Source organism: Falco punctatus, assembly GCF_963210335.1.
Source record: "Falco punctatus genome assembly, chromosome: 5".
Taxonomy (NCBI): domain Eukaryota; kingdom Metazoa; phylum Chordata; class Aves; order Falconiformes; family Falconidae; genus Falco; species Falco punctatus.
Genome location: NC_137584.1, coordinates 41,382,868 through 41,407,073, shown reverse-complemented (window position 1 = coordinate 41,407,073; position 24,206 = coordinate 41,382,868). Strand labels below are relative to the sequence as shown.

The window sequence follows — 24,206 nt, the reverse complement described above, 5'->3', positions numbered from 1 at the left end:
GTGGCATTGCAATCTATGCAAAGAAGTTGCTCACATGCACAGAGCTTTGCCCTGGAAAAAGCAATTAAGCAGCTCAGACCAAGTTGCAGAGAGCAGTCAATATGCTGCAAGGGCCAGCTTGGAGAAGTTGGAGAACTGGTCTGACAAGAACCCCACAAAATTCAGCTAAGGTAAACAAGCCCTGCATCTGGGATGGAATAACCCAATTACATTACAGTCTGCAAGACATCTGACTAGAAAGGACCTGGGGTTCATAGTGCACAATAATCTGGACATGAGTCAGCGGTGAGCTCTTGCAGCCCAGAAATGCAGTGGTTTGGTGGACTGCATTAGCAACAGTCTAACAAGAAGGTGGACAAGTGATTATTCCCCTGTCTTGAACACTTGTGAGAACATATCTGGAGTACCATGACCAGTGTTGGGCTTCTTGGAAAAGACTTGATGTTCAGGAGCAAGCCCAGCAGAAGACACTGTGTAAAAATGAAGTTGAGTATTAGCTCCGTTCAGCTTTAGATGAGGCTGAGGAGGGATTTCCCTGTTGTGCTCAGCTTCCTGACAGGAGGGCACAGAGACAATGCAGCCACACTCATCAGCATCCAGGGATAGAAGAGGAGGAAACAATTTGGAAGACAGGAATTTCTAATTAGATAAAAGGGAAAAAACACTGGAATGAGGTTGCTAAGAAGGGTCATGCAATTTCTACCTTCAAAGTGATTCAAAACTCTGAGCAACCTGACTCTGATTTAAGCAGTGAGTTGGACTAAATGGTCTCCAAAGGCTTTAATTTAAAGAAGGAGCTAATATTTCTTTCATTGAGTAACCTAAACATTTACAATGTAATAAAGTTTTTGTTAGATAGATGCTATGTTGTTTTTTCCCCAGTCCTTCCATCTCATTTTCTTATTCTACGAGGAGAAAAATTAGACTTTATGAAACTCAAATCAAGCGTTGCAATATTGGCCTTCTAGGGCTAAACTCATCAATACAATTACAAATGCATTTCTTGAAAGAAGTATACATGTGGCTATAGGCCTAAAATTACAAGTTTACAGACCATTCTTGTCCAGCAGCAATGTCATTTCTATGCTATATCTCAAATGTATTCTGACACTACAGCTTTCTATTATGCTTTTATTTTAATATTTCCCTATTTTACTTAACAAAATACTATTTGTTTTCATTACTTTTCTGTGGAAATGTTTAGTTCCTACTTGGCTGGCACTCTGCATTCTGCTGTCTTTGTGATTTATGAGTTTGCTGATTCTCAGCTGTATCACACAAAAAAAAAATCCTCTACAAGAAAAAATAATTTGGAATTGCTTATATGCCCTGATGAATGTGCTAATTATTTCAGAGAAGCGGATTTGCTGTCACCTTTCATTGTTGAAAGCAACACACTCACGGTAGGCTTTACTGCTACAGAAATAAATACTGTAACTTTTTAATATATTAAAATGTTATTGGCCATGCGCAATGAGTACTTTAATTTGTTCACCATCCAATGAATTTGCACAAGTCTTTTCAATGATTTATGTAGCACAGACTGTCTTATGGCTTGTAATTTGTCATACTCTAAAGGGTCTTGGGATACAATTTTATGAAAAGTAATATATTAAAATTAGTCTTTATTGTAAAATGCTAGAAAACATCCTTGTTGCATCATATCATGGCCCTGGAGCCCTATAATGAGATTTCAAGAGATGACGTGAATAACAGTGGTTCCTGAGCAGAAGAGAGAAAACTTTAGGGAAACTCAGAGTCTAAGAAAAAAAAAAAGTAAAAACTGATTTAGTGTAAGATACTGCACACAATAGGTTCAGAGCTAGCTTAAAAATATTCAGGTTTTATTCATTCAATGTTAGGGCATGTTACCATTATATTAATATTGTAAATATATTATTTCAGAGGACTGGGCATAAAGCACAGTGTTTTAGCTATTGATAACACTTGTTTCCATATCTTAAAAAGCATAATACATTCTGGGCAGCAGCTTTGTCTGTAAGCCAGACCTCTAATTCCAGTATGTCTGTTTTCTGAATGTTTTCAAAGTAGTTTAATTAACCAATAACCGTACATTACATATCGATAAGGCAAGTGCCTAAAATATGCTATACGTTACTTGTTTCCTTGATTTCTTTTAGGTTAATAAAATAGAAAGCCTTTTCATTGCTAAAACACAATCACGTGTTGGGAGTGGCATCTCAGCAGTCTTAATTTATGCCTGCAGACTTATGTATAATGTTTGCAGCTTTAACTCTGCTTGCCACATGCCCACCCAAAAACAACGGTGTTTCTGTTGAAAAAGAGATACATGTTCTACTACACTAGGTAAGTAACAGTTACGTGATTTGTTAAGTGCAGCTCTATACGGATGCTAGTTTTTAATGTTTGAACTGTATGTTTTCTGTATTCATGTGCAGAATTTTTAGGAGCATTAATTTATATTTTTTCACATTTAGATATAAGTTAAAAATGCAGTGTACCTCTGTACTGAAAAAAAATAATCAATTGCTGATTAATTCAGAAACTCTGGTGACCTAAATGTTAAAAGTTCATTTCAGCTCAATTTATAATTTACTGTATACTTAGTATACTCAGAAATAAAGCACTTCTAGCTCCAGCCAAGCATTTCACAAACATCTAGCCTGAATTACATTGCTTGTACATTTTGTTTAGTATGAACATCTCTACTCAGGACATGAATGTAAACATACACTTAAATATTCTCCTGATATTATGCACATTTTGTGAATTGAGAAGCAATCCCAGTAACTCAGACAAAAAGAGCAAGCGCAGGTAAGACTAAAACACTTCTCTATATATCCATGATTTGAGATAGGTAAGTCCTACAGATACATTAGGCAAAGCTTTATGCTGCAGCATTACTCTGTCCGAGGCTTTCAGAATGAGCTTTCAAGAGTTCCTTGGAGCTATATTTCCAAGGAATTAAAACTCATATTCACTGTAAATGTTGTAAGACTTTTGGTGTTTGAGTGTTCCCTCAAATACAGCTCCTGCCCATCTCACTGGAAAAGCAGAAGTTTGGCCATTCTACCCAATCTCCAAATGTACTGAAGTGTCTCTGAAGAAACCCCCTCCTCTTCTTTCATTTAGAGCACAATAACCCGTGGCTGTGAGTCTAGAGCAGAAGCTGAGGAACATGGTGAGGAGATACACAACAAATGAAAAAAGTAAGTTTGGTTTTACTATATTTCCCATTTATTAACCTCATATACAGCAATCATTTGAAACAAACAAACAAAAAAAACCAGAAGTGCAGACTTGAAAACAATTATTTATCAAAAATCTGTGCCAAAGGAGTGTATTTGGTAATTTAGCAACAATCTGCAATCCAATTTACAGTACTGGAAAAAAATACTGTGACGGCAGGTTTCAAAGACTGCTCCCAGCTATTACTAGCTGTAATATAAATTACTTTATATTTCAATGTGGCCATCAGCAAAGGGCTTGCTAACATGAAGATTCTTCCTCTGTAAATGAGCTCTTTACTCACACTTTCCCAATTGTATATTTTTGTGGGCACAAGAACAATTCAAGAAGAGCCTTTCAGTAATGCCCATTCTTAGTATTTCAGATCCCGAATTCTCTGACTACCGGTAATACAGGTTTTCTGTCTCTTTGAACAGTTTCCAGGCCAGTAAGATATGATAACAAAGCTACTACAACATTAAAGACAGGTATTAAAACACATTACCGCAACTTACAGTATTACAAATTACAGTCCAATCACTTTCCTTATTCTCTAGTTTAAAAGGAAAAAAAACCCTCCTATGATTATATAAAAGATTTTACAAAGCATTTTCAAATAACAAGGGAGTAAAGTGAAATCGGGTTCTTCGCTGCCTTTTTGGATACCAAATGTGGATACAAAATGAAAATGTTATTACACATAAATCCTGTAGAAATACTGAAATTTCTTCGTTCTACCAAACAAAGAAGGATGGAATGAGATGGAGGAAAGAAATGCTTTTTCTTCAGGACTGTTTAATTTTTTGGAGTAGTAAAGTAGGTAACTATAGGTTACTATTCACAAAATATTTTCTGACATAGATCTGTTAAGACTTCCAACTACCTTCCAAGTAAATGCTAAAAACTCTTAGCAGTAGACATAAAAAACCCTACAAATACTTTCCTGGAATATAGCATGGAAAAAAACCCATAGATCAAAACCCCCTTCTGAAGCATTCTTTTGTAATCCTATGAATAAGGCAAAGAACAATGTAATGTCAAAAGAGACTTTTCCCCCTTGTATGTATTGCCTTGGTTCTTAAGTCTTTGTTTAATTATCAGTCACCTGACTACTTTCTAGTCATTGACGTTGCTTCCATGAAACCTGATAAAAATTTAATGTTTGCCCTCATTCCATGCCATAAATGTTTCACATGTTCATGAATATTCATTTTGTTTGTTTTAAAAGCTATTTAAAAACGAAGGTGTTTCCAGGGTTTCTTTGAACCTTATTCTGCAGTCTATCTTGTTTCATTTGAACAATTTTATATTATTGTAGTTGTCTAGTTCCCATGTACATAGCAGTCACCGACATACTCAAATGGCAGATATTTTTTCCTTGGAAACATTTCACCAAGTACATGGAAAAAAAATCAAACAGCATAGTAACTGACCCTATAACCTGTAAGCCAGCTTTCTCAAGATTTGTAGCACACAACTCTACTACCATGCTGGTCTCACCACAGAAGTTATTTCATTTTGTAAATGACCACTGAAAAGTTTGGATTGAGTAACCAAACAAGATAGCACTTGTTTGCTTATTACCTCCCTGAAAACATTAGTCATTTGTTAGGAAAAAAGTAGTACATCACCTTATTGCTTACAGGCAGACATTATTTTTAGCAAGTAAGATAATCTACTGACTTAACAGCATTTTTATTTGTGAGCCAAATTCTCTGCAAGGGGTGGAAGCAGAAGAACAGTATTTGAACAGCTGCTGCCAGGAGGTTATAAGCAGACTGTGTTCCGACTTTGTTCCTCACATTGCACATATACACACCACGGCTACTGTTCAAAGTCATCATCCTTCTGGGAGAATGCTTTCATACTTAAATTATAAAACCTGTATTTATGAAGACAGTATTCATAAAACCCCTGTCTTGTAAACATTCTCTAAAGACCATGGGTATGAGTAGCCTTTTGACTTCAAAGAAATTCATGCGACAAAGCACTCCAAGCCAAGTGTGTAACCATTATAGATAAGTATTTGAAAACAGTATTTATAAGCACTAGGTCCCAATGGCTTTTGAGAATGTGATGATTAGGGCTTCTGTGGTGCTAGACCTGATTCTTTGTCTTATACTTCCCCCAGTCCCAGCCTTCCTATGCACAAAAGACATTTTTTCAGTTTAACCAATTTAGAAATCAACGTAAGGTATTTTCACTGAATTAATCAAAGGGTCTTCTGAAATTATTTTCTTACACTGATGCAACTTTGACCTCTAAACATTGTCTTATCAACTTGCTACTAACAGTATTTGTCAGTATCAGATTATTTTAGTTTCAAAGGCAAACAACAAAACAGAAGGTTCCTGGAGTCTGTTACAGTTACCTTCAGAGTATGTTGACAGGGCTGCCGCCTCTCACAGCTCAGCAGCCTGCAGCCTCTTACACAGCCTGAAAGTGACTCTGCTGTACCCCATTAGCTAAACCCATGCCTGGCTGAGCTGGTGGACCCAGTACAAGTACCATGTGTTGGGACAGTCCTCGCTGGGAGAACTGAGACCCAGCTCCCACACACCATGCAGATTCTTCAGCTCAACCAGGGAATTAGCTTTGGTGCTGCCTATGACCCTTCATCTTAAAGAATGCTGCCCAAGTAGTCACCTTGACAACAATAGTTACCCTCTAACTATACAAAGTGGGGCCACTTATAAGATGCACCCTTCATTTTGCTTTTTTCCACACCAGCCTCACTGCACCTGCTTCTTCGAAAACACACACTGCAGTTAAGACATCTGGCTGACAGACAAAGCCATTGCTTAGAACATAATATGCTTCCTAAGACACAGACACAAGTGTTACTAACAGCTAAAATAGCTTGCTTTATGCCAGGTCCTCCAAAATAGATTTGTACATCAATAAGAAGACTGAACACAGCCAACCATATATACATCAAATTTCCAGTTCCTTTCCATCTGAATTTTAGGTATGAATTGATGGCTTAGTCCTGCCCCTTCCTGCACTATTCTCTAAGCCAGCTTTCTGAAATGCATGGAAGAGACAGACAAGGGGAAAAAGGAGTCTGACAGTGTGATAGACAGCTAGTACCAGCATGACTGATGGGGACCCTGGGTTGAGTTACAGAATCACAGAGTTACTACAAGCTAGAAGAGACCTTCCTACTCCAGGGGAGTCATCTACTCCACACCACTGCCTAAAGCAGACTCAATTATATCAGGGTGCTCAGGGCTGCGTACAGTCAAGGTATGAATATCATAGAAGATGATTCCACAGTCCCTCCAGGCAGCCTGTTGAGTACTCTCATAATTTCCACCACCACCATGCCCCGCCCCCCCCCCAAAAAAAACCCCCACACATTACCTTTTTACAGCTTGTGTCTGTTACCACTTGTCCCATCACTGTACACCTGTTATACAGTGAAATTGAGCTCTTCTATCTTCACATTAATTAGTCCTACACTGCAATAACACCTCTTTTCTTAGCCTTCTCTCCCTAAGACTGAATACGGCCTGTTCTGTCCCTCTCCTCATAGTACATGCACTCTACAAACCCAGGCATCTGGGTGACCCCTTACTGGATTCACCCATGTGCCTACAAGGAGACTTTAGTACCAAACTGTTATTCATTGTAGTACCTCTTCCCCACATCAGACCCATGTGCAAGGTGCAAATATGATGCACCTTTGTGAACTGCAGCCAGACATATCCTAAATGTTAACTTCTGTAGAAGACAAGTGGCAGTGGCGATGAGCAGCCAATGCAAAAGAGATCAGGATCATGACAGAACATGAGAATAAGGGGGGAAAAAAAACACAAAGCTGCTGTTTATGAAGTTCACAAAACCTCTTGATTTTTTTCCTTTAAAGGGAAGGTATTCCAGAGCAACTCAAAAGGCAGCCTTGCAACTTCCAGGTTCTCAGACTTGACAGGACAATCTGCAAAAAATTTGAATGATCAGGCTCCTACCTGAAAATGCTCCTATAAAACAGAAACCACTATGAAAACCTGTCCAATAATTATCATTCTTTCTGGATACTCCTTCCAGATATACATACATCAAGTCATTGTTAGACTGTGTATATCCCTGTACCTGCCAAATTTAATCACAAAATTCAACACTTCAAGTTAACTGATTCCTTAAGAATTAAATATCATGTAGCCACCAAGTTAATGCCCAGTTCTTCACCTGGTATTGCTTGCTTTGACCAATGGATTATTAAAAAAAAAAAAATAAATCTTTGAACTGAAAGGTCCAAAAGACAGCTTTTAGGGCAACGGACATGGTGAAGGGTCTGGAGCACAAGTCTTATGAGTAGTGGCTGAGGGAACTGGTGGTGTTTAGCCTGGAGGAAAGGAGACTGAGGGGATCTTATTGCTCTCTACAACCACCTGAAAGGAGGCTGTAGGCAGGGGAGGGGCAGTCTCTTTGCCCAGATAACTAGCAAAAGGACAAGAGGAAACGTCCTCAAATTGCGCCAGGGGAGGTTTGGATTGGATATTAGGAAAATTTCTTCACTGAAAAGGATGGTCAAGCACTGGAACAGGCTGCCCAGGGAGATGGTAGAATCACCATCCCTGGAGGTGTTTAAAAACCATGTAGACGCGGTGCTTAGCGACACGGTTTAGTGATGGGCTTGGCAGTCCTGGGTTAATAGTTGGACTTGATGATTGAAAAGGTCTTTTCCAACCCAAATGAATCTATAATTCTATTTACGTGTATACAGGACACTACCATTACACAAGAGTCATTAGTCTGAATCAGTCCCAGTGACCTAGTAATAGTATCAAAAAATTGGTATTCAATGTTCATTTACATTTAAAAAAACATGATATGAAACACTGAGGTAAATGTACCTCCTACATTAACTTTAAGAGACACAAGAGTTCATCATATGATTTGAGGCACACTGCTGATGTACTTTTCTGAAATACAATTTCAAAACTACAAGAAAAAAGATAATCTAAAACTCAAAATGTATTAAGGAAAAATTGGGAAGTTGAACTGAAAGTACATTTATTAGTCCACATCAGCTCTTCAAAGTACATTACCATCATATGCATTTTAAAAATAAAAAGGTACTACACAATGACAAATGGGTAAGGAAACTCATTCTCTCAGCACTGATTTTTTTTTAGAATTAGTATTTAATGGCATATTTATTCCCAATTTCCAAAACATATGACAAATTGTAAGATGATTATTAAGATGCAGCATTTCACCCACCACTGAAATTGTGCATTTTCTTGCACATGGCTTAACAGCATTTCAAGAGGTTCCTGTTCAAACTAGGATGAATAGAAATGCAGAGTTGATAAGGTATAACACCTGCCCCATCCCCCCCCAAAAATTTAACAAAATCACTTTAACCTGAAGTAGCAAAGATTGCCATTGATTAAGATAATAAGATGTTAAGACTGCACAGATCAGGGCTAGGTCAGATATGATGTACTTATGCACACCTGAAAATTTACTTTCTTCAAGAATTAATATCCATAAATTTGTTGCAAGACAAGGTGTATGCTGGCGTGTGGCAACAGTAGACCTGTCACTCATTGGCAGCAAAAGAGTACCTCACGCCCTGGGGTTTCTTTTGAGTATGGTTTCCACAGAAAGAATTTTACTTCACTGAGTAACAGATTGTGTTAGCTGTACTTTAAAGGGTGGTGGTGGGGGGGAACAATAAAAATAAAAAAAAAAATTAAAACACCCCACAATTTCCCCCTCCTCCCATTACAGAGCACAGGAATTTTCCCCATATGAATAAACCTGAATTTTCTCTTTCTTTCTATATTAATTTTAATGAATTAATTATTAATAATTTTTCTATATTAATTTGATGTCATTTGATGTCCCCATTCTAGATAATACTTTTTCCTAAGTGGACTGTATCTACAGATTATCATTAAAAACCTGAAAAACTTTCAAGCAACACAAATATGTTTCCTCCTTCTTCATGCTAATGCCACAGCATCTAGTGCAACAGGTTTTTCATGCCCATGTGACTCTGGGTTTAGACAATGAGTAAGTCTTCAAATACGTATATTCAAAATAAAATAAAATTTATACAATCTAAGGTCTCCTAGCTATACCAAAGATTGAAAGGAAATCACCACAAAATGAAGACTTAACGCTCAAAATAGACTTAATACAGTCATTAGAAGTGTATCTAGCTGACTGCCATAATAGAATAAAAAAAAAATTTAAAAGATGAAAAATTTCTACTGGTAGAAACATCTGTCTGTCCAGAATTAGAGAGTTTATTATTTCATTTCTTATTCATATTATATCATTATGTCATCCAGCACCCCAATATGTTATTCTTCCAGAAATACTTCAAAACATTAAACATTCTATTCCATAACAGGGCATTAAAACAAATTAAACCACAAATCCAGAACAGATATTAGGTAGATAATTCTGTCACTAGGTCATAGCCGTGCAGAAAAATGGAGCTTAGTTTTGAGAAATTCAACCACCAGTCACAAAACAAAACACAAAACAAAACCAAAAATTCCAGAACCAGTCACAAAAGATACCAAAACAAAACCACCAAACCCCATAGGTTCATATAATCCAGTTGAAGAAAAGTCTTAAAAGTCTGAAATTTGTTGTGGCATAATACTATCAGCAAACTGATTTATTTCAAAATGAGGACTTCTTTGTATAGTCTAGTTATACACAGCTATTGATGTATTAGTATATTTCTTTCTATCAAATGCCTATCAAGAACAACCAAACCTGTTTTTCCTCTCTTTCAAATATTTCTTCATTGTTTTCTGGCTCCAATAAATGAGATTTGCACCAAAGAACTCTATCTCAGATTTGCTTCTGTCTCACGCTGACTTGTTCTGAGCAGGTATTATCGCAGTGCTGCAATTGTAAGTTACACAACGTACCTGAATTAGGTGTACTCACTGAGAAACTCAGGAAACATGGTTTTCTTTCCCACATCTGTCAGACAGGGTTAGACTACACTGACTTTAGAAGTTGAAGAGTATGATTCAGAGCACACCATCAATTCAGAACAGATTTGCCTTTGAGGTGAAAAAAAAAATAAAAAAAGTCTTACTATTCTTAAAGGGCAAATATGTGGGATATTCCTGTAAAAGTTTTAGTAACTTTAAAGGAGATCTCATTTTAGGAAATGAAAGTATACAAAGTACTCACAACTATGCTTCCCATAGCTTGAACTGTAGCAGTTTTATTTTCCTGTGGGTTTGGGGGAGGGGGTGTGTGTGTGTGTGTTTTGGTTTTTTGTTTGTTATTTGGGTTTTTTTTTAAATGGCAAGCCCACAGATTTCTTTCCTTGCCTACAATGTTATAAAAGCTGGGGTTTTTTTCAAACCCGATTACTAAAGTGAATTTAAATCTCTTTTCTTCCCTTAGAAGGCTTTCATATTTAATTTGTGTCTAAAGAAATTTTACTAACATAGAGGCCCTGGGATAAAAAAAAATTAATTTTACGGTTATAATAGAAAACAGGGGAATTGAAAAAGACCCTTTGGAGTTCAGTCACAAAAAGGAAAAATTCAATTACTTTGAAAATCTTTAGAACCACAAGACTGAAATATTGGAAATGATGAGCTAGACTGGGGGTCATCATCAGCTGTAATCCCAAATGGCACTTATTCCTCGGCTTGTATTATTCATTTAGAAACATAATGAACTGCGAGCCACTAAAAACACAAGTAGATAACTGCACTTAAGTAAGCTCTCTCATAATTATTTATTAATTGAATAAAAGCAAATGTTAACCACAGTAATATTTTCATTGTCTGCCTAATGTTCAGTGACAAAACCAAACTTGCAAGAAAATTATAGCTTCTGAATACGTCTATGTAAAATCCCTAATGGCAATATATTATTTAAGGGAAAATATGCAAATAAGAGTGCTTAACACACATTTTAATTCTGTAAAGGTTAATAAATACACAGTAAAATACTGTAATGATAATATAAAGTTAGCTATATTTTCATGGAGCCTGACTCACACCATTTTACACCACTATTGTTCTATTAATTTTATTCATTTACTCCTAACATATGCTATAGAAATATGAGCCACATGATGTTGCTTATGGGTATATTCCTCAAATTTTTACCTGTCACCAGAATGAAAAGCAGAAGTGAAATATTAACAGGCAGCCACTTCTTTCAAATGTTTATGTGAAGTACTGCTATCAAAAACCAATGAAAGTGTGACAAAATGAATTAAAAATATTTTGCAAACAATCTTGTGGAATCAACTGATTCATTTGAAGTGATTTGTAGCTGGACCTTCAACCTATGTGATATCTAAATCAATTTGTCTTTTGGGGAGACTTCAAAATTCAAGATGATCATCTTCAGCATTGCCTTCAAAAAGACTTGCATATAAATTACTAATAGCAAAGTACTGATCATTCCTTATAAAAATACTACTCTTCGTAACACAGAATTCTCGGTTTAGTGTTGAAATACATTTGGCATCCAAAAAGCTTCTTTCACTACACTTTGCGGTTGTTTGTTTTTTTTTTTTTTAAGTTAAAGCCTATACTATCCTTGACCTATTATTTCTTTTCATGACCCTACTAGTTATATCCAAACTAATAATACTTCTTTCTTACTTAGATCTTTTTGTGTGTGTGCAAACTGTGAAACTTAGCCCTAGTCACCTGAGGCTATAATTACGTCTGGCTAGTATAATACTGCAAGAAGTCCACAGATCTATTACTTCGCATGCAATACATTAATACACTATGATAACAGACTTTTAACTACGTGCACAACAATGACTCTAACTTGATGTTAGATGTTTGAAAACTGAAAACTTAACACATAATAACAATGTTGGCATTTCATATCTATGACCTACTGTTTAATGTTTGTAATCATTGTATCTTGTAACTTTATTGACCAACATCAATAAAATTGAATTCTCCTTACGTACAAAGCAGTTTTCCATTTTGAATACATAGAGAAAAAGGAACAATAACTCAAAGAACATCACAGTCCTGTCAATGCATCATATTCTAGAAATAATTTAAAGGATTACTCTAGGCTATTTAATGAATATATTAACAAGTAATGACTTATCTGTTATAAACTGAATTATTTCCTACACACTTAACTGATCTTGCCATTGATCTGTCATTCTGCCTCCAAATGAATCTGAAGTTAAGTTCTTCATTACACATCTCCTAGTATAGAATTTCAAGACCCCAACTAAGTGTCCTGAAGTTTTGCTAGACATAAGCCTCTGGATGAAGGAATGCTAATAACCAAGGAAAATACTATATAAGGCAAAATATTTGATCCCATATAATGTTCTCTTCCTCTGGTGACAGTGTTTTAAAAAACTGCTATAAAATAACAGAATTTGTCAACTACTGATAGCTTCAAAATTCTTTGTGCTTGTGTTAATTGATGCGGCTGTAACTCCTTGCTCTGCTTCCAACAGCTTGGTAGGAAGAACATGTTGGGCGGTTCAAATACCACATCCTTTCTTATGGTCTGCTGTAATCAATGAGCAGGCAAAACAATCCATCTTTATTGAATACCACGGGGTTGTTTTGTTGTTTGTTTTTTTTAAAAAACTTCTAATATGAACTATCAGGAGAATTGAATAGGATTGCAGTTCTGTACCGTGCTGAAATATACCCTTGAGTTTCTGGGCACTCTCAGAAGCCAAGTATTCAAAGGAAACTGATAATGTTGCATATTTTAAATGGCATAGCCTGACTGGATTTTTAGAATAGATTTGTTTTCAGATTAAAGGCATCTAACTGCAGTAGCTAGAAAGGTAAGAAATCTTAAGTTTTGGAAGGTGAGTTTAATTTAAACTGGGGGGGGGAAAGCTATTGCAGTGACACAGTGTTGTTTTCACAAACTGGTGTTAATCAAATAAATTTTCCCAATGCTAATTGCTAAAAGACACTCATGAGACATTACCTCACTTTTCCCTTTATTCACTAGGTTGAGGAAGATTGTAATAGTAAAAATAATAATAAAATTAAACCTAAGTTTCATCTATTATTTCCCCAAATTATTTTACAAAATGGCCGTCATCTTTGCCTTCATAATTACATAAATACTCCAAAACTACAAGTATTATCTTTATTATTAAGAAATAAATCACTCGTTCCCACTCTCCAATACTGCACGCTCCTGCTTCAGTATAGGAATAGTTAAGGAGATTTATGCTCAAATAGCAGAAAAGTGGTTTTAACTTGCTGGATGTGCTGTTGATCAGAAATAAAACTTATGAAAACCCAAATAGTACCATAGTTACGCATTAAGTTTGATTAATACATATAATACGGCCCAGCTTCCCAAGAATTCAGTATGGAGCTCAGAGGCATGAACTACGGGATTGCCACATCTTTTTAAACATTTATACTCAACATTCATTTTCCCAGGAATAAACTGTTAAGTTGGCAAACATTATTAGTTTCTGACTTTAACATTTTCATTTGAAATTTCTACACCTCTCCTTAAAATCTCTGTATAACTGCACTGCTGCCTCTTTTTTTCCCTCCCTCCTTGACAGTAAAGTTGCCTTAACTGTGCCCTGTTGCCACTAATTACATAGAACAGTCTCCCTTTTGTGTTTCCAATGACCAGAGTCTCCCCCCAATCAATCAATTCTTCCCTTATCTATACATGGTCCAAAAGGTAATTAGATAAGTACAAGGAAGAAACCTCTATCAATGCATGTTAAAAAATACATGCAGCTTCTATCTCTGGCTCAGAAAAATCTTAAACTCAAGGGAAAGACTGAAGAACCACCTATCACTGAATGTCTGCCTTGTTCTTATGTCCTTCCAGAATAATGTCCAGTTGCAGACTGTCATGAAAACAGAAAATAGTCTTGGAAAGGTGCAAGGGGCAGAACTAACAACATAACTATAGTGGTTTAAGACTAAAAAAAAGGGGACTAGAATGGGACATTGAGGAGAATACCCTTAAAGTGCTCGCTGACTTCTGAAGATACTATCAAACTTAACTAGAGACAGAACACTAGTAAATTTGGGCTGGTGTTACATTATCAAAATGTTTTCCATTAGCTCTTGTAAGACAGACAAACAGGGAAGACAGTATGAATATACTTGTTTTATCAAGACATTACATTATATAACCTGTCTCATCATTCTCAGTCAGATCATAAATTCCTAGAAGCAAGAAATTAACCTTCCAAGTGGGTTAAGAACACAGAATTGTTTGTCTTAATATCCAACCCTTTCTCTTTTCATGCATTCCTTACTAAAAAGGGAACTATTAAGCCTTGGAAAAGGTTACCCAAAGAGGTTGTGGAAACTCCATTCTTGAAGACCTGATCATCAAGATCTGATAGATGTCAAGACCTGAGCAACCTGAATTGACTAATTGTATTTTTCCCAGGAGTTTGGACTAGATAACCTTCTGAAATCCCTTCTAATCTGAATTATTCTATGATTGCATGAAACAGGTACTTCACAGAAAATCTGTCTGGAGTGCCTTTATTTTCTGTTTTCAGGATATTTATCAATCTTTAAAAAAAGATACATCAGCCCACGCAGTATCACTATTTATCATTTGCATTATTATACTGCCGAAGAGATGTCACAGGTGTCTTACTCTATGTTTAGTTTCAAGTACATTAATAATTTAAAATTATTAATGCAAATTAAGGTACATTATAACTGCAAATAATTCTGAGAAAAAAGCAAGCTCTGCCATTAAATTATTTTTGAGACTGCGAGTCTAAAATGTATAAATCCCTCTCTGATGGCACGCAAGGTATGCTTAAAAACATTTTAAATCCAAAAGAATAGCAAATGCCAATACATAGTTACCCTCTTTAGTTGAATAAAGCATTACAAATCTAACCAAGCAAACCCAAAACACAGTTTTTATGGCATACATCAAAAACTCTACAGTAAGCGCTTTCACTTTCAGACCTACAACACTTCTAGTCCTTCTTTCAAAAGTTAAAATAAAAGAAAAAAGGAATAATAATAATAAAAAAATCTCACTTTTGTTTTCAAACTTAAAGTGGCAAAGACAAACAACAAATTAAGTAATAGCGAAAAGAATGCACTGCATCAACAAATACTGTTTCAGTGGAAAGATTCCCCAAAGTTCTTCAGAAACCTTTACCAATTCCCACAAGCAACCCAGCAGTCTTCTACTGCCCATACTGAAACTGATGACCTGAATTTAGGTTAAGTTGGACGGGGCTTTGAGCAACCTGGTTTAGTGGAAGGTGTCTGCCCATGGCAGGGGGCATTGGAACTAAACGATTTTTAAGGCCCTTTCCAACCCAAACCGTTCTAAGATTCTAAGAATTTCTTCAGCCACCTCTATCAGAAAACAACAGTAAAACTCACCACTTTCATTGACAGTGTTGTCAGCCATAGACCAAGACATTACTCAGAATAAGTATCTTATTAGAAGTCTTCATAGAAAAACCTTTTCAACTTTTTGTTTAATTTTATAAGTAGTCACAACTAATTTTCAAGTTCCTTTTTTGGCCCTACGCAATTAAACTACTTCCAATTACAATAATATGAGCATATAAGAATTCATGTAAAAAAATCTGGAATTAAAATAATCTATCAATGCACAGAGAATACACTCCAAAAAGATACATTGGCATTTACAATAACCACAAAACTAAATTAGTATTTTATAAATGTAGTTCTAACTGGTCAGAAGAGTTCAGAACTCTTCAAATATTTTTTCCACTTTTTAAAAACTCCTAAATCTATGCTATGTTAGTTTCTGTACATAATAATGAGACTGTCAGAAATTATATGCCAGCATTAAATGCTGTGGTGTATGTTCCTGTTCTCAGTAAGTTAGTGTCAGAAACAATAGGCAACTGTGCTATGACACCTTTTATATCTGAAACAATCTGAGTAACTCTCAATTCGATGCCTGTTAGATGAAGTGTGCACAATATAAAAGCAGCCACACAGCTTGTATATTCAGAGCTGTAGCTTTCTAGAGACAGCTCTACAGGTGCAACTCAGGTATACAAAGGAGTTGAAATTGTTAGCACCAGCTGAGACAACCACTGCTGAAGCACAGAAGAAAATCGCCACAGAAGTAGCAAGTGAGAAGCAGAGAATCACAAGACTAGAGAATGGGTATCCAGGAGGAACAGCAATAAAGGGTCATCAAATATAGCACAAATTGATAAAGACAAACAGCAAGTGTGTAAGAGGAAAACTGAAAAGTCACCTGTCAATCAAAAATGTTGCAATGGGGAAGGGGAAAAGAGATACTATGTAACATTCAAGAAATGGGGGGAGGGGGGAAAGGAGAAATTAAGCAGTGTTACAACAAACCAGAAGAAAGCAAAAGTAAGGGACATAAAAAGGACAAAGAACTGCTTTAGAAAGCTCACAAGGAATATGTTGACACAAGAAGTAAAGCAAGAAACATACTACCTACTGACATCTAAAGACATTAAGAGCTACAGCTAGAGAGCTTTAAACGTTTCTGTGCTTACTCTGAATATGGGTGGAAGGCTGTCCCAGAAGAAGTTTGTCTGCTGTAATAGGAATGTTCTGTCCTACAACACGATCAATGAAAATCAATTGGCTGATAATTGCTTTGCATCAAAATAAATTATGGAGGACTACATGGCTCAGAGGGTTGGAAATGAGATGTGAAGTCTTTCACCTCTAGGTCACTGCTACAAACACTATGCAAGTCAATAATGATTAAAAATTGTTACTGTTGTGTTAGTAAAACCCCCTGATTTTAAGCTCTACTAAAACACACGTTTATGGCTTTGTAGCCTCAGAACTTTGTTTTGCCAATCCCTGAACAAAGTCAGATGAAGCTCCCAATGCTTCTCACATGATTTTGTGCTGCCTGTGGTTACAATCTACATAATTCCTTTTCAGGAACACTGTTCTTAACTTTTCAATCATACTGTTCTTATCTTTTCAATAGATTACAACCCAAACAGGTTACTTTTAAAACTAGTTTCAAAAATAAAGTCTGTAAATAAAATCTGAAGTATATATCAAGACCACAAAATTATGTTTGTAATTCTTCTTCTAGACAGGATCATAAATACTCAAAAATACAGAAATTTTGATCATTTTCTTTGATTCTCACAAAACCAAAAAACCACACGAGACACCACTAAGTTGTGCTTCCCTGCTGAGCTGTAAGATCAAAAGGGTGATAATACAATTTTTTGAAAACACTAGCTGCCGTTAAGTGCAGTTTTTTGTTGATCCGTGAGTACAGTTTGCTTTCATTTCAACTTAATTTATACACGTGTTTGTTTGCTAGCTTGTTAATGGTTTGAACAGATCTTTACTAAATTACAATACTTGTTGAAAATATACTTGAATAGCTATCATGTGGCAGACTAACCTTTGCTGTCCAATAATAAGCTACTTTGTAGGTCAAGAAAGTTTAAAACTACATGGTCCCATGCATTATATACTACTATCACTGTAAAGCCAATATTGACTGTTGTGGCTGATGGGGGCTACAGACAAAAACACTGTTGTAAGCTTAACCCAGGTAAGCACCTAAGCCTCACACAGTTGCTCATTCCCCTCCAGCAGGACAGGGAAGAGAATCAGAAGAGCAGAAGTTAGAAAACTTATGGGCTGAGATAAAGACAGTTTAATAATCAAAAAAAACCCCAAACATACCCCAAAACCCAAAGAAAAAAACAAAACTAAGTGATGCAAAAAAAACCCCTCCCAAATGCTCACCACCAGCCAGCTGATGCCCAGCCCTTCCCTGAGCAACGGCAACCCTGGCCTGAAATAATCATACTAACATGAGTCTGTAACCTCTAATACAGAAGTAATCAGGAAAAATAGATACTTATCTACATCGAAGAAAATACATATTGATGGAGGCAACTAGAATAAAGGCTATTATTCAGTTTCTCTTCAGCTTGTTATCTTCTAGGCCACAGCAGAATGTAAGTAAAAAACTTGATCTCTGTGTTTTCTCCCACTCACTATTCAGCTGAGTGAAACACTGCTCACAACCTCCAGGATTTCTAAAACTCCACAATAAATCCTTAGTCTGCACCAAAGGGTAGCTTCTGTGGCCACATACACTGCCTTGGACCGACAGCATAAAATTTCCTGGGAAAGGTGAAAAAGCATTTCTTCACGTAATTTACAGATACTGTAATCTTCAAAGATATAAGTAGCCTGTGGACTCTGCTTTTGACAGATAAAAGACAACTGGGTTTGATTGTTAAAGTCTGGACAGTACCTCTGATACCACTGCCACCTAAACCTTCATGCACATGCATACTTGAAGCTGCTTATCTGGTACTGGCATTCTTTTCCTTTCACCAAAATGCACGCTGTTTTTCAAGACCTAAGATTTGTTTCCAATTATATTCAGGAAACTTACTTTTCATTTATGGATTTTCAGATTCCAGATTCTACTTAATTTCTAATTTAAACTTTAACAGTCAAATACTTTTAGTCTGTTACTATCAGCTGTATGATATTTACAGATATCACTAGCATAACTAGTAGATTGAGCCTCGCCCATATACAGACAGATATGCTGCAGGAACCAGAAGACCAAGACATAGATTTATATGTTCAAAAGATCCAAGCAGAACAAAAATTTCTTAGGAGATCACTTTAAATAATGGAACTTAAATTCTCCATCCTGAAACGCAAAACTTGGGAGGAGCTCCAATTCCTAGAACACAGTGGGTTATAGGCCCCTTGCTTGAGAGGGGTGGTCTGAATAACCACATGTTCTTCTCCAACTTTCTTGAGTCCCCTCTGTGACAACTATGACATAGTTGCACTACTCTCTTCATTCTTGAGGAGCCCACAAATCCATACACACTCAAAGACTGGACGTTATAAGTAGGACATGAATTTTCATAGCCTGTTATGAACTAAATGATTAATTAACTGATTAAGAAACCTAACAGGTTGCTCATAAGCTGTATCTCAGTCTGTTCAGATTATTTCAGTACATTTTATAGTCCTGTTACTAGTGCCTTTAACATGCCTAGAACATCTATTACTTATGAACTCTTCCTGAACTCCTGTATTTATAAACACTTCCCTAATTTGCAGTTAGATTCATTTTCCCAGTAAGATTAGAATAATTACACTTCCCCTCCCCACCCCACCCCCACCCCCCGGCCCCAGGAATCTTCCTTTTTACAATTCATTATTCTGAGAATTGCACAGCAATTAAATACCTTTACAATGGCCATGGCTACATATGGGTGAGGGGAGGCTCTGTCACAAGTATCAGAAAAGAAACCGGATTTCCATTTCCCTTCTCCTCCCCCTATATATCCTGGCAGTGAAGAACGTACACCCTCTTCTCTGCTGTCGGTGCTTCCTAAAATAACAAACCAAAGAAACACACCACCGTTTGTTCCATCCTTCAGTACACTCAGCTTTACCCAAGTATACCAGATACCTGTTCTCTAGAAAGCAAACCAGCATGCTGAAGTATTTTCAGTGTTGCAGACAAGCCATAAAGGACCTCATTTTAAAAAGCAGTCTGTCCATAGTTTCACGCTACAAGCACTCGGATTAATATACCACATTACAAAGTTGCCACTCTCCTCACTACTTCAGCAGGAGATTGTCATCTTGATTATGACACAACGAACTGATTGAGATAATTAAACAAAGAAGAACAACCATGTCAAAAAACTTTTTCTGAAGAACATAGTCTCTCAGTGCAGTTTATACAGGAGTCATAAAACCCTTAAAATGGAGAGAGCACAGACCATCATGGGGACAACCAGCAGCACAACAAACAATGGCAACACATTAAGCAGGTACCTTCCGTCATGAATCACAGCCCAAGGAGCCTCACACTGTTCAAGAAGGAACTATCTCATAGCTCAATAAAACTTTCTAAGCAATACCAAACACAAAAATACTCAATAGTTTAAAAATGACCATGCAAAACTATGCCAGCAGCACATGTACTGGGTTTACTTTGGTTAGAGAAAGAGCCTCCTCTTATACAATAGTGATTAGACCACTCATCTGAAAGCAGGAGTGCTGACTTCCAGGCTCTGACCACCCTGAAGCCAAAACTTCTAGGAAAAGCTTAAACTGTAAAGAGGACCAACACAGGGGGTTCTTCCACTCTCACATTGACATCTGGGTCACTGAGCACACATAGAGATGACAGCCTACAAACCACACCAGGCTCAGCACTTACAAAAGCCATCTCTATTGCCTCATGAATCTTGTATTGCTACAAAAGGTCCCAGCTTCAACTGCAGGGATGGCCAGCTTCCCTAGGAGCTTGGAATACATTTATGGAAGCAGAGAACTATACACACAGACAGCTTCTCTACCTATCTGGCTTTCTGTTGGTGCTTGCTGCCTCTTTAAAGGGTTAGTATCACAAGGTGTGTTTTGAATTGAAATTGGTGCTAAGTGAATTAGCTGTGCTCAGCCCCTGCCCAAGAAGCATGATTATGCTGGGAACTTAGATGGAGGTAAGGTACCTTCCAAAATGTATCCAAGTTACAATCTACGCCCTCTATGCAGAAAAATTAAGATTTCCCACCTATAGTAAGGTGCTGTGCATCTTGGAATATATGATTACTGGCCAGTAGTTTCCTTTCTTAAGACTTTTTCATTACCATATTAATCCAGGAAATAAATATTTGTTTATTTGAAGCAAATAAACTTGCTTTAGTTGAAAAAAAAAATTTACTTTGTCTGAAACTTGACTGAAAATTGTTACAACTTACAATACTTAAAAAAATATTGGTCTAATGCCTCACTATAACTGAAAGCTAAATCTTTTATGTGTATTTAGTACAGATTTTTTCCTCTACCAGAGTAACTACTGAAATAATTTTTCAACAAGCTTTGAAATAGTTTGTCATAGTTTTTTTTAAACATACTTTTTATTGGCATAAACCACTTTCATTTCAGCTCCATGTATAATGTAGGCTTCATTGTGTGTTAATTTCATACAGCAGCTCTTAAAAAGCTGTTTCCATTCACAAGTATGTTGCCAAGAACAAAAAACTTATAAATAAGTGGTAATGTGCCACTATAATTTGAAAATACTCATCTCATTCACGTTCCCTTGCCTCCACTAAAAGATTTATAACATGTCTAAAACAAGAATTGATGAATTCATCAGCACCTGGGACATTTTGATCATAATCAATAACATAATTTTACCTTTTAAATGGGATTACAATTAAACTACATTTTTTCAGAGCAATTTTATCACAAGAATTGTGCAGACCAACAGCATTAACTCATTCAATACCATGTACTATGTTATAAGGGATGACAAACTACACAGCCAAACAATGATAATACTATACCTAATGGAAGATACATAGAATTAATTGTGCTGATTCATAGGTTAATCATCAAAAAGTAAAACATTCCTTAGATAAATAAGCACAAGCATAAAGATCATGCATCATTCCACAGGTTTAGAAGTCCGCTATCTAACAACGAAGAATCCAAAGACAGCAACAGAATATCAGCATAAGACAGACCAGACTGGCCTGGCTCCTACAAATTCACTTTTGTGCTTTCTCAAGAAAACGTAACACAAGACATTCCAGTAGCTTCCACAGAAAGTTAACTGTAAAAGATCTCTTGGATGGAAGAGTCTGCCAGAAGCAGCAGAAACGGAGTAGACAGACCACCACCAGTCTCTCATCAGATGATAGTAAATGACACCATCAGAACTTATTTTATCTCTTTGGAAGCTGGTGCTTACTAGGCCAGGGAGTTGCCATAGGGAGTTGAAGTAGAGAATATTTTAAAGGAAAAGTTATTTTCAATACTATACAGCAAAAAATTTTAGATATAAGAAATAGTAACAAAATGTAACAGTCTGGAATAAGATGAATGACCACACATATATATGAAGCCATACTAAACCAGAGGGGTTTGTGGTCCATCGAACAAATATTCCTGCTGTAGGAGGTAAATTAAATCAAGTAGTGTGATCTGATTATCTTCAAGGATTATTTGTCATGGGCAAACTACTGGTTCAGGTAGAAACAGACTGTTACCCTTCAACTAAGTGGCAGTTATTGATCTTTGCTGGCACAGCCTCATTGTTACATGGCTTCACTGTTACAGAGAGGCTGCTAGCTTAATGCCCGTCAGTCTGGGAAATAAAAGTAGCCCTTACTTAGGAAAGATAAGAGGAGGTAATTTCAGGGTCTTTCATCTTTTCCAGGGCTGTACTGCTCAGGAGCCAAAAAATGTATTTTGTCTACAGCAATTAACTAAATCTTGAACATCATACAGCTTTTATGGATGGATAGTATGTATACCTAGATACAGACAGAAAAATTCTGGCACTACTGGTATCAGTGGAAATACAACTTTACCCAGAATCATGATCCTGCACCAGGACACAGCCTTCAGAGCAAAGAAGGGAATGGAGCAAGGGAAGAGAGAGAAAAAAAAACAAAAAACAACAATACTTGTAACTATTTGACAACCTTAGGAGTTTTGGTGTCACTTCTGACAAGTTTCTTACTCAAATAGAGAAACAACTGCAGAGAATTTGGAGAGAAATAGGTTTCTGTAGCTTTAAGAACAGACAAAAGCCTTGTTATCTTGTCCAGGGAACTGCTCTACATAAATCTTCATGAATTCTCCAAGAGGCAGTATCCAGGACAGAAATCACCACAATTATAGCTGTTTCCCAAGCTCAAGTACCCAGCTTCTTTTGAGGCAAATCTCAAAACAAATACATCAGAACTACAAATCAGAGAACTATACTAGATGCAAGCAAAAATAGGACTACAGAAGCCCAGGAACAAGCACACAATGGCACTGCTTCTCACCTTTGTCAAAAAATATTTGCATCTTTCACCATTCTCCACAAAATTTGAAAAGTTACCATTTGGTAGTAGTTACGGAAATTTCACTCCATTCAGCATGGGGGTGGGAGGAAGCTGTAGCTCCCCTTATACTATTTCAGCTGAAAAATCAATTGGCTTCTGTTTGCCTACATTTGGAAACTGGTCCCGAGAAGCTTCATCATATGGTAAAATCCCCTTTCCATGGAAAACAGATATGAATCCAGTCATGAATTATCACTGCAGAATGGAAAACACACAAATATATTTGAATTAAAATAGAGGGAAATCTTGTTTTCATACATGCCCCCCGAGTGGACAAGATTAATTCCTGTGACGCACCACTCTGAATAGCTTCCATCATTATCTTACACATACACCGTGGCTCTTCGGTGCTGTGCATTTAAGTCCCAGCTGGGATATCCAAACTAACAGTGACATTCTAGTGAGTATCTGAGCCTCAGTAAACCTGGCAGTGGAGTCAGGCTCCTAGGCAAGGAATGACAACAGCTGCCCTGCAGGCAGGCTACAAACCGTGCCCACCCTGGCCACCCCGGGGGAACAGGCTGCAGACTCAAGGAAGGAGCTGACAGGCAGCAGCCACAGCTTCAGCTGGTCCATGTAGCTCCTTCCTACAGCTCAGCATCGCCATCAAACCTTAAAGTAACAAATACAAAAGCAGTAGGGGTTTTTCTCCCCAAACGACAAAAAAACTCTAAACTAATTCCATCAAACCTGAATAACCTGCAAAAATCAGCTTTGTGAGGAGAGGGTGGGGAAAACTTATTTGTGTATCATTTCCACTTACATACAGCTGATGTTCTTATTATAAAATGTTCTACCTCTGGAAGAGATGTCTTTAATGAAGTGGTTAATTTAATGCAAAGACTCAGCATTCCCTTCTTAACACTAATGCACACAGATAGCTATACACCAAACTCTCCATCTGTTTCAAATTGTTATAAAATGGCCACTGAATTCTATTATTTGGAGAAATAAAACACATTTATTATAAATATGGCACCCCCAACAAAGTTTTCTAACACCAACACAACAGAACAAGAAAATGAGTCTTCATTTCAAAAAGCAGTCTCCATGCAGCCTCACTATCCTACCACCCAGCTATTCTGCAGGCATTCAGACACTTCACTGTAATGTCTCAAAAATCAATAGTAATTTATTCTCT

The 24,206-nt window shown here is 36.8% G+C and overlaps 1 protein-coding gene across 2 annotated transcripts in view; it reads right to left on the bottom strand.

Annotated features, from left to right (window-relative positions):
• PRKN (parkin RBR E3 ubiquitin protein ligase) overlaps window positions 1–24,206 on the bottom strand; it is a 766,653-nt gene that overhangs the window by 716,593 nt on the left and 25,854 nt on the right. Inside the window, exon 1 of one of the 2 annotated variants that reach the window (XM_080390566.1) lies at window positions 10,129–15,264. The exons of the other annotated variant lie outside the window; for it this stretch is intronic. Within the exon in view, the coding sequence (XP_080246692.1) occupies window positions 10,129–10,147 (19 nt within the window). The 5' untranslated portion in view covers window positions 10,148–15,264. Of the gene's footprint in view, window positions 1–10,128; window positions 15,265–24,206 lie in introns of those variants that run through there. 2 annotated transcript variants of the gene reach the window in all.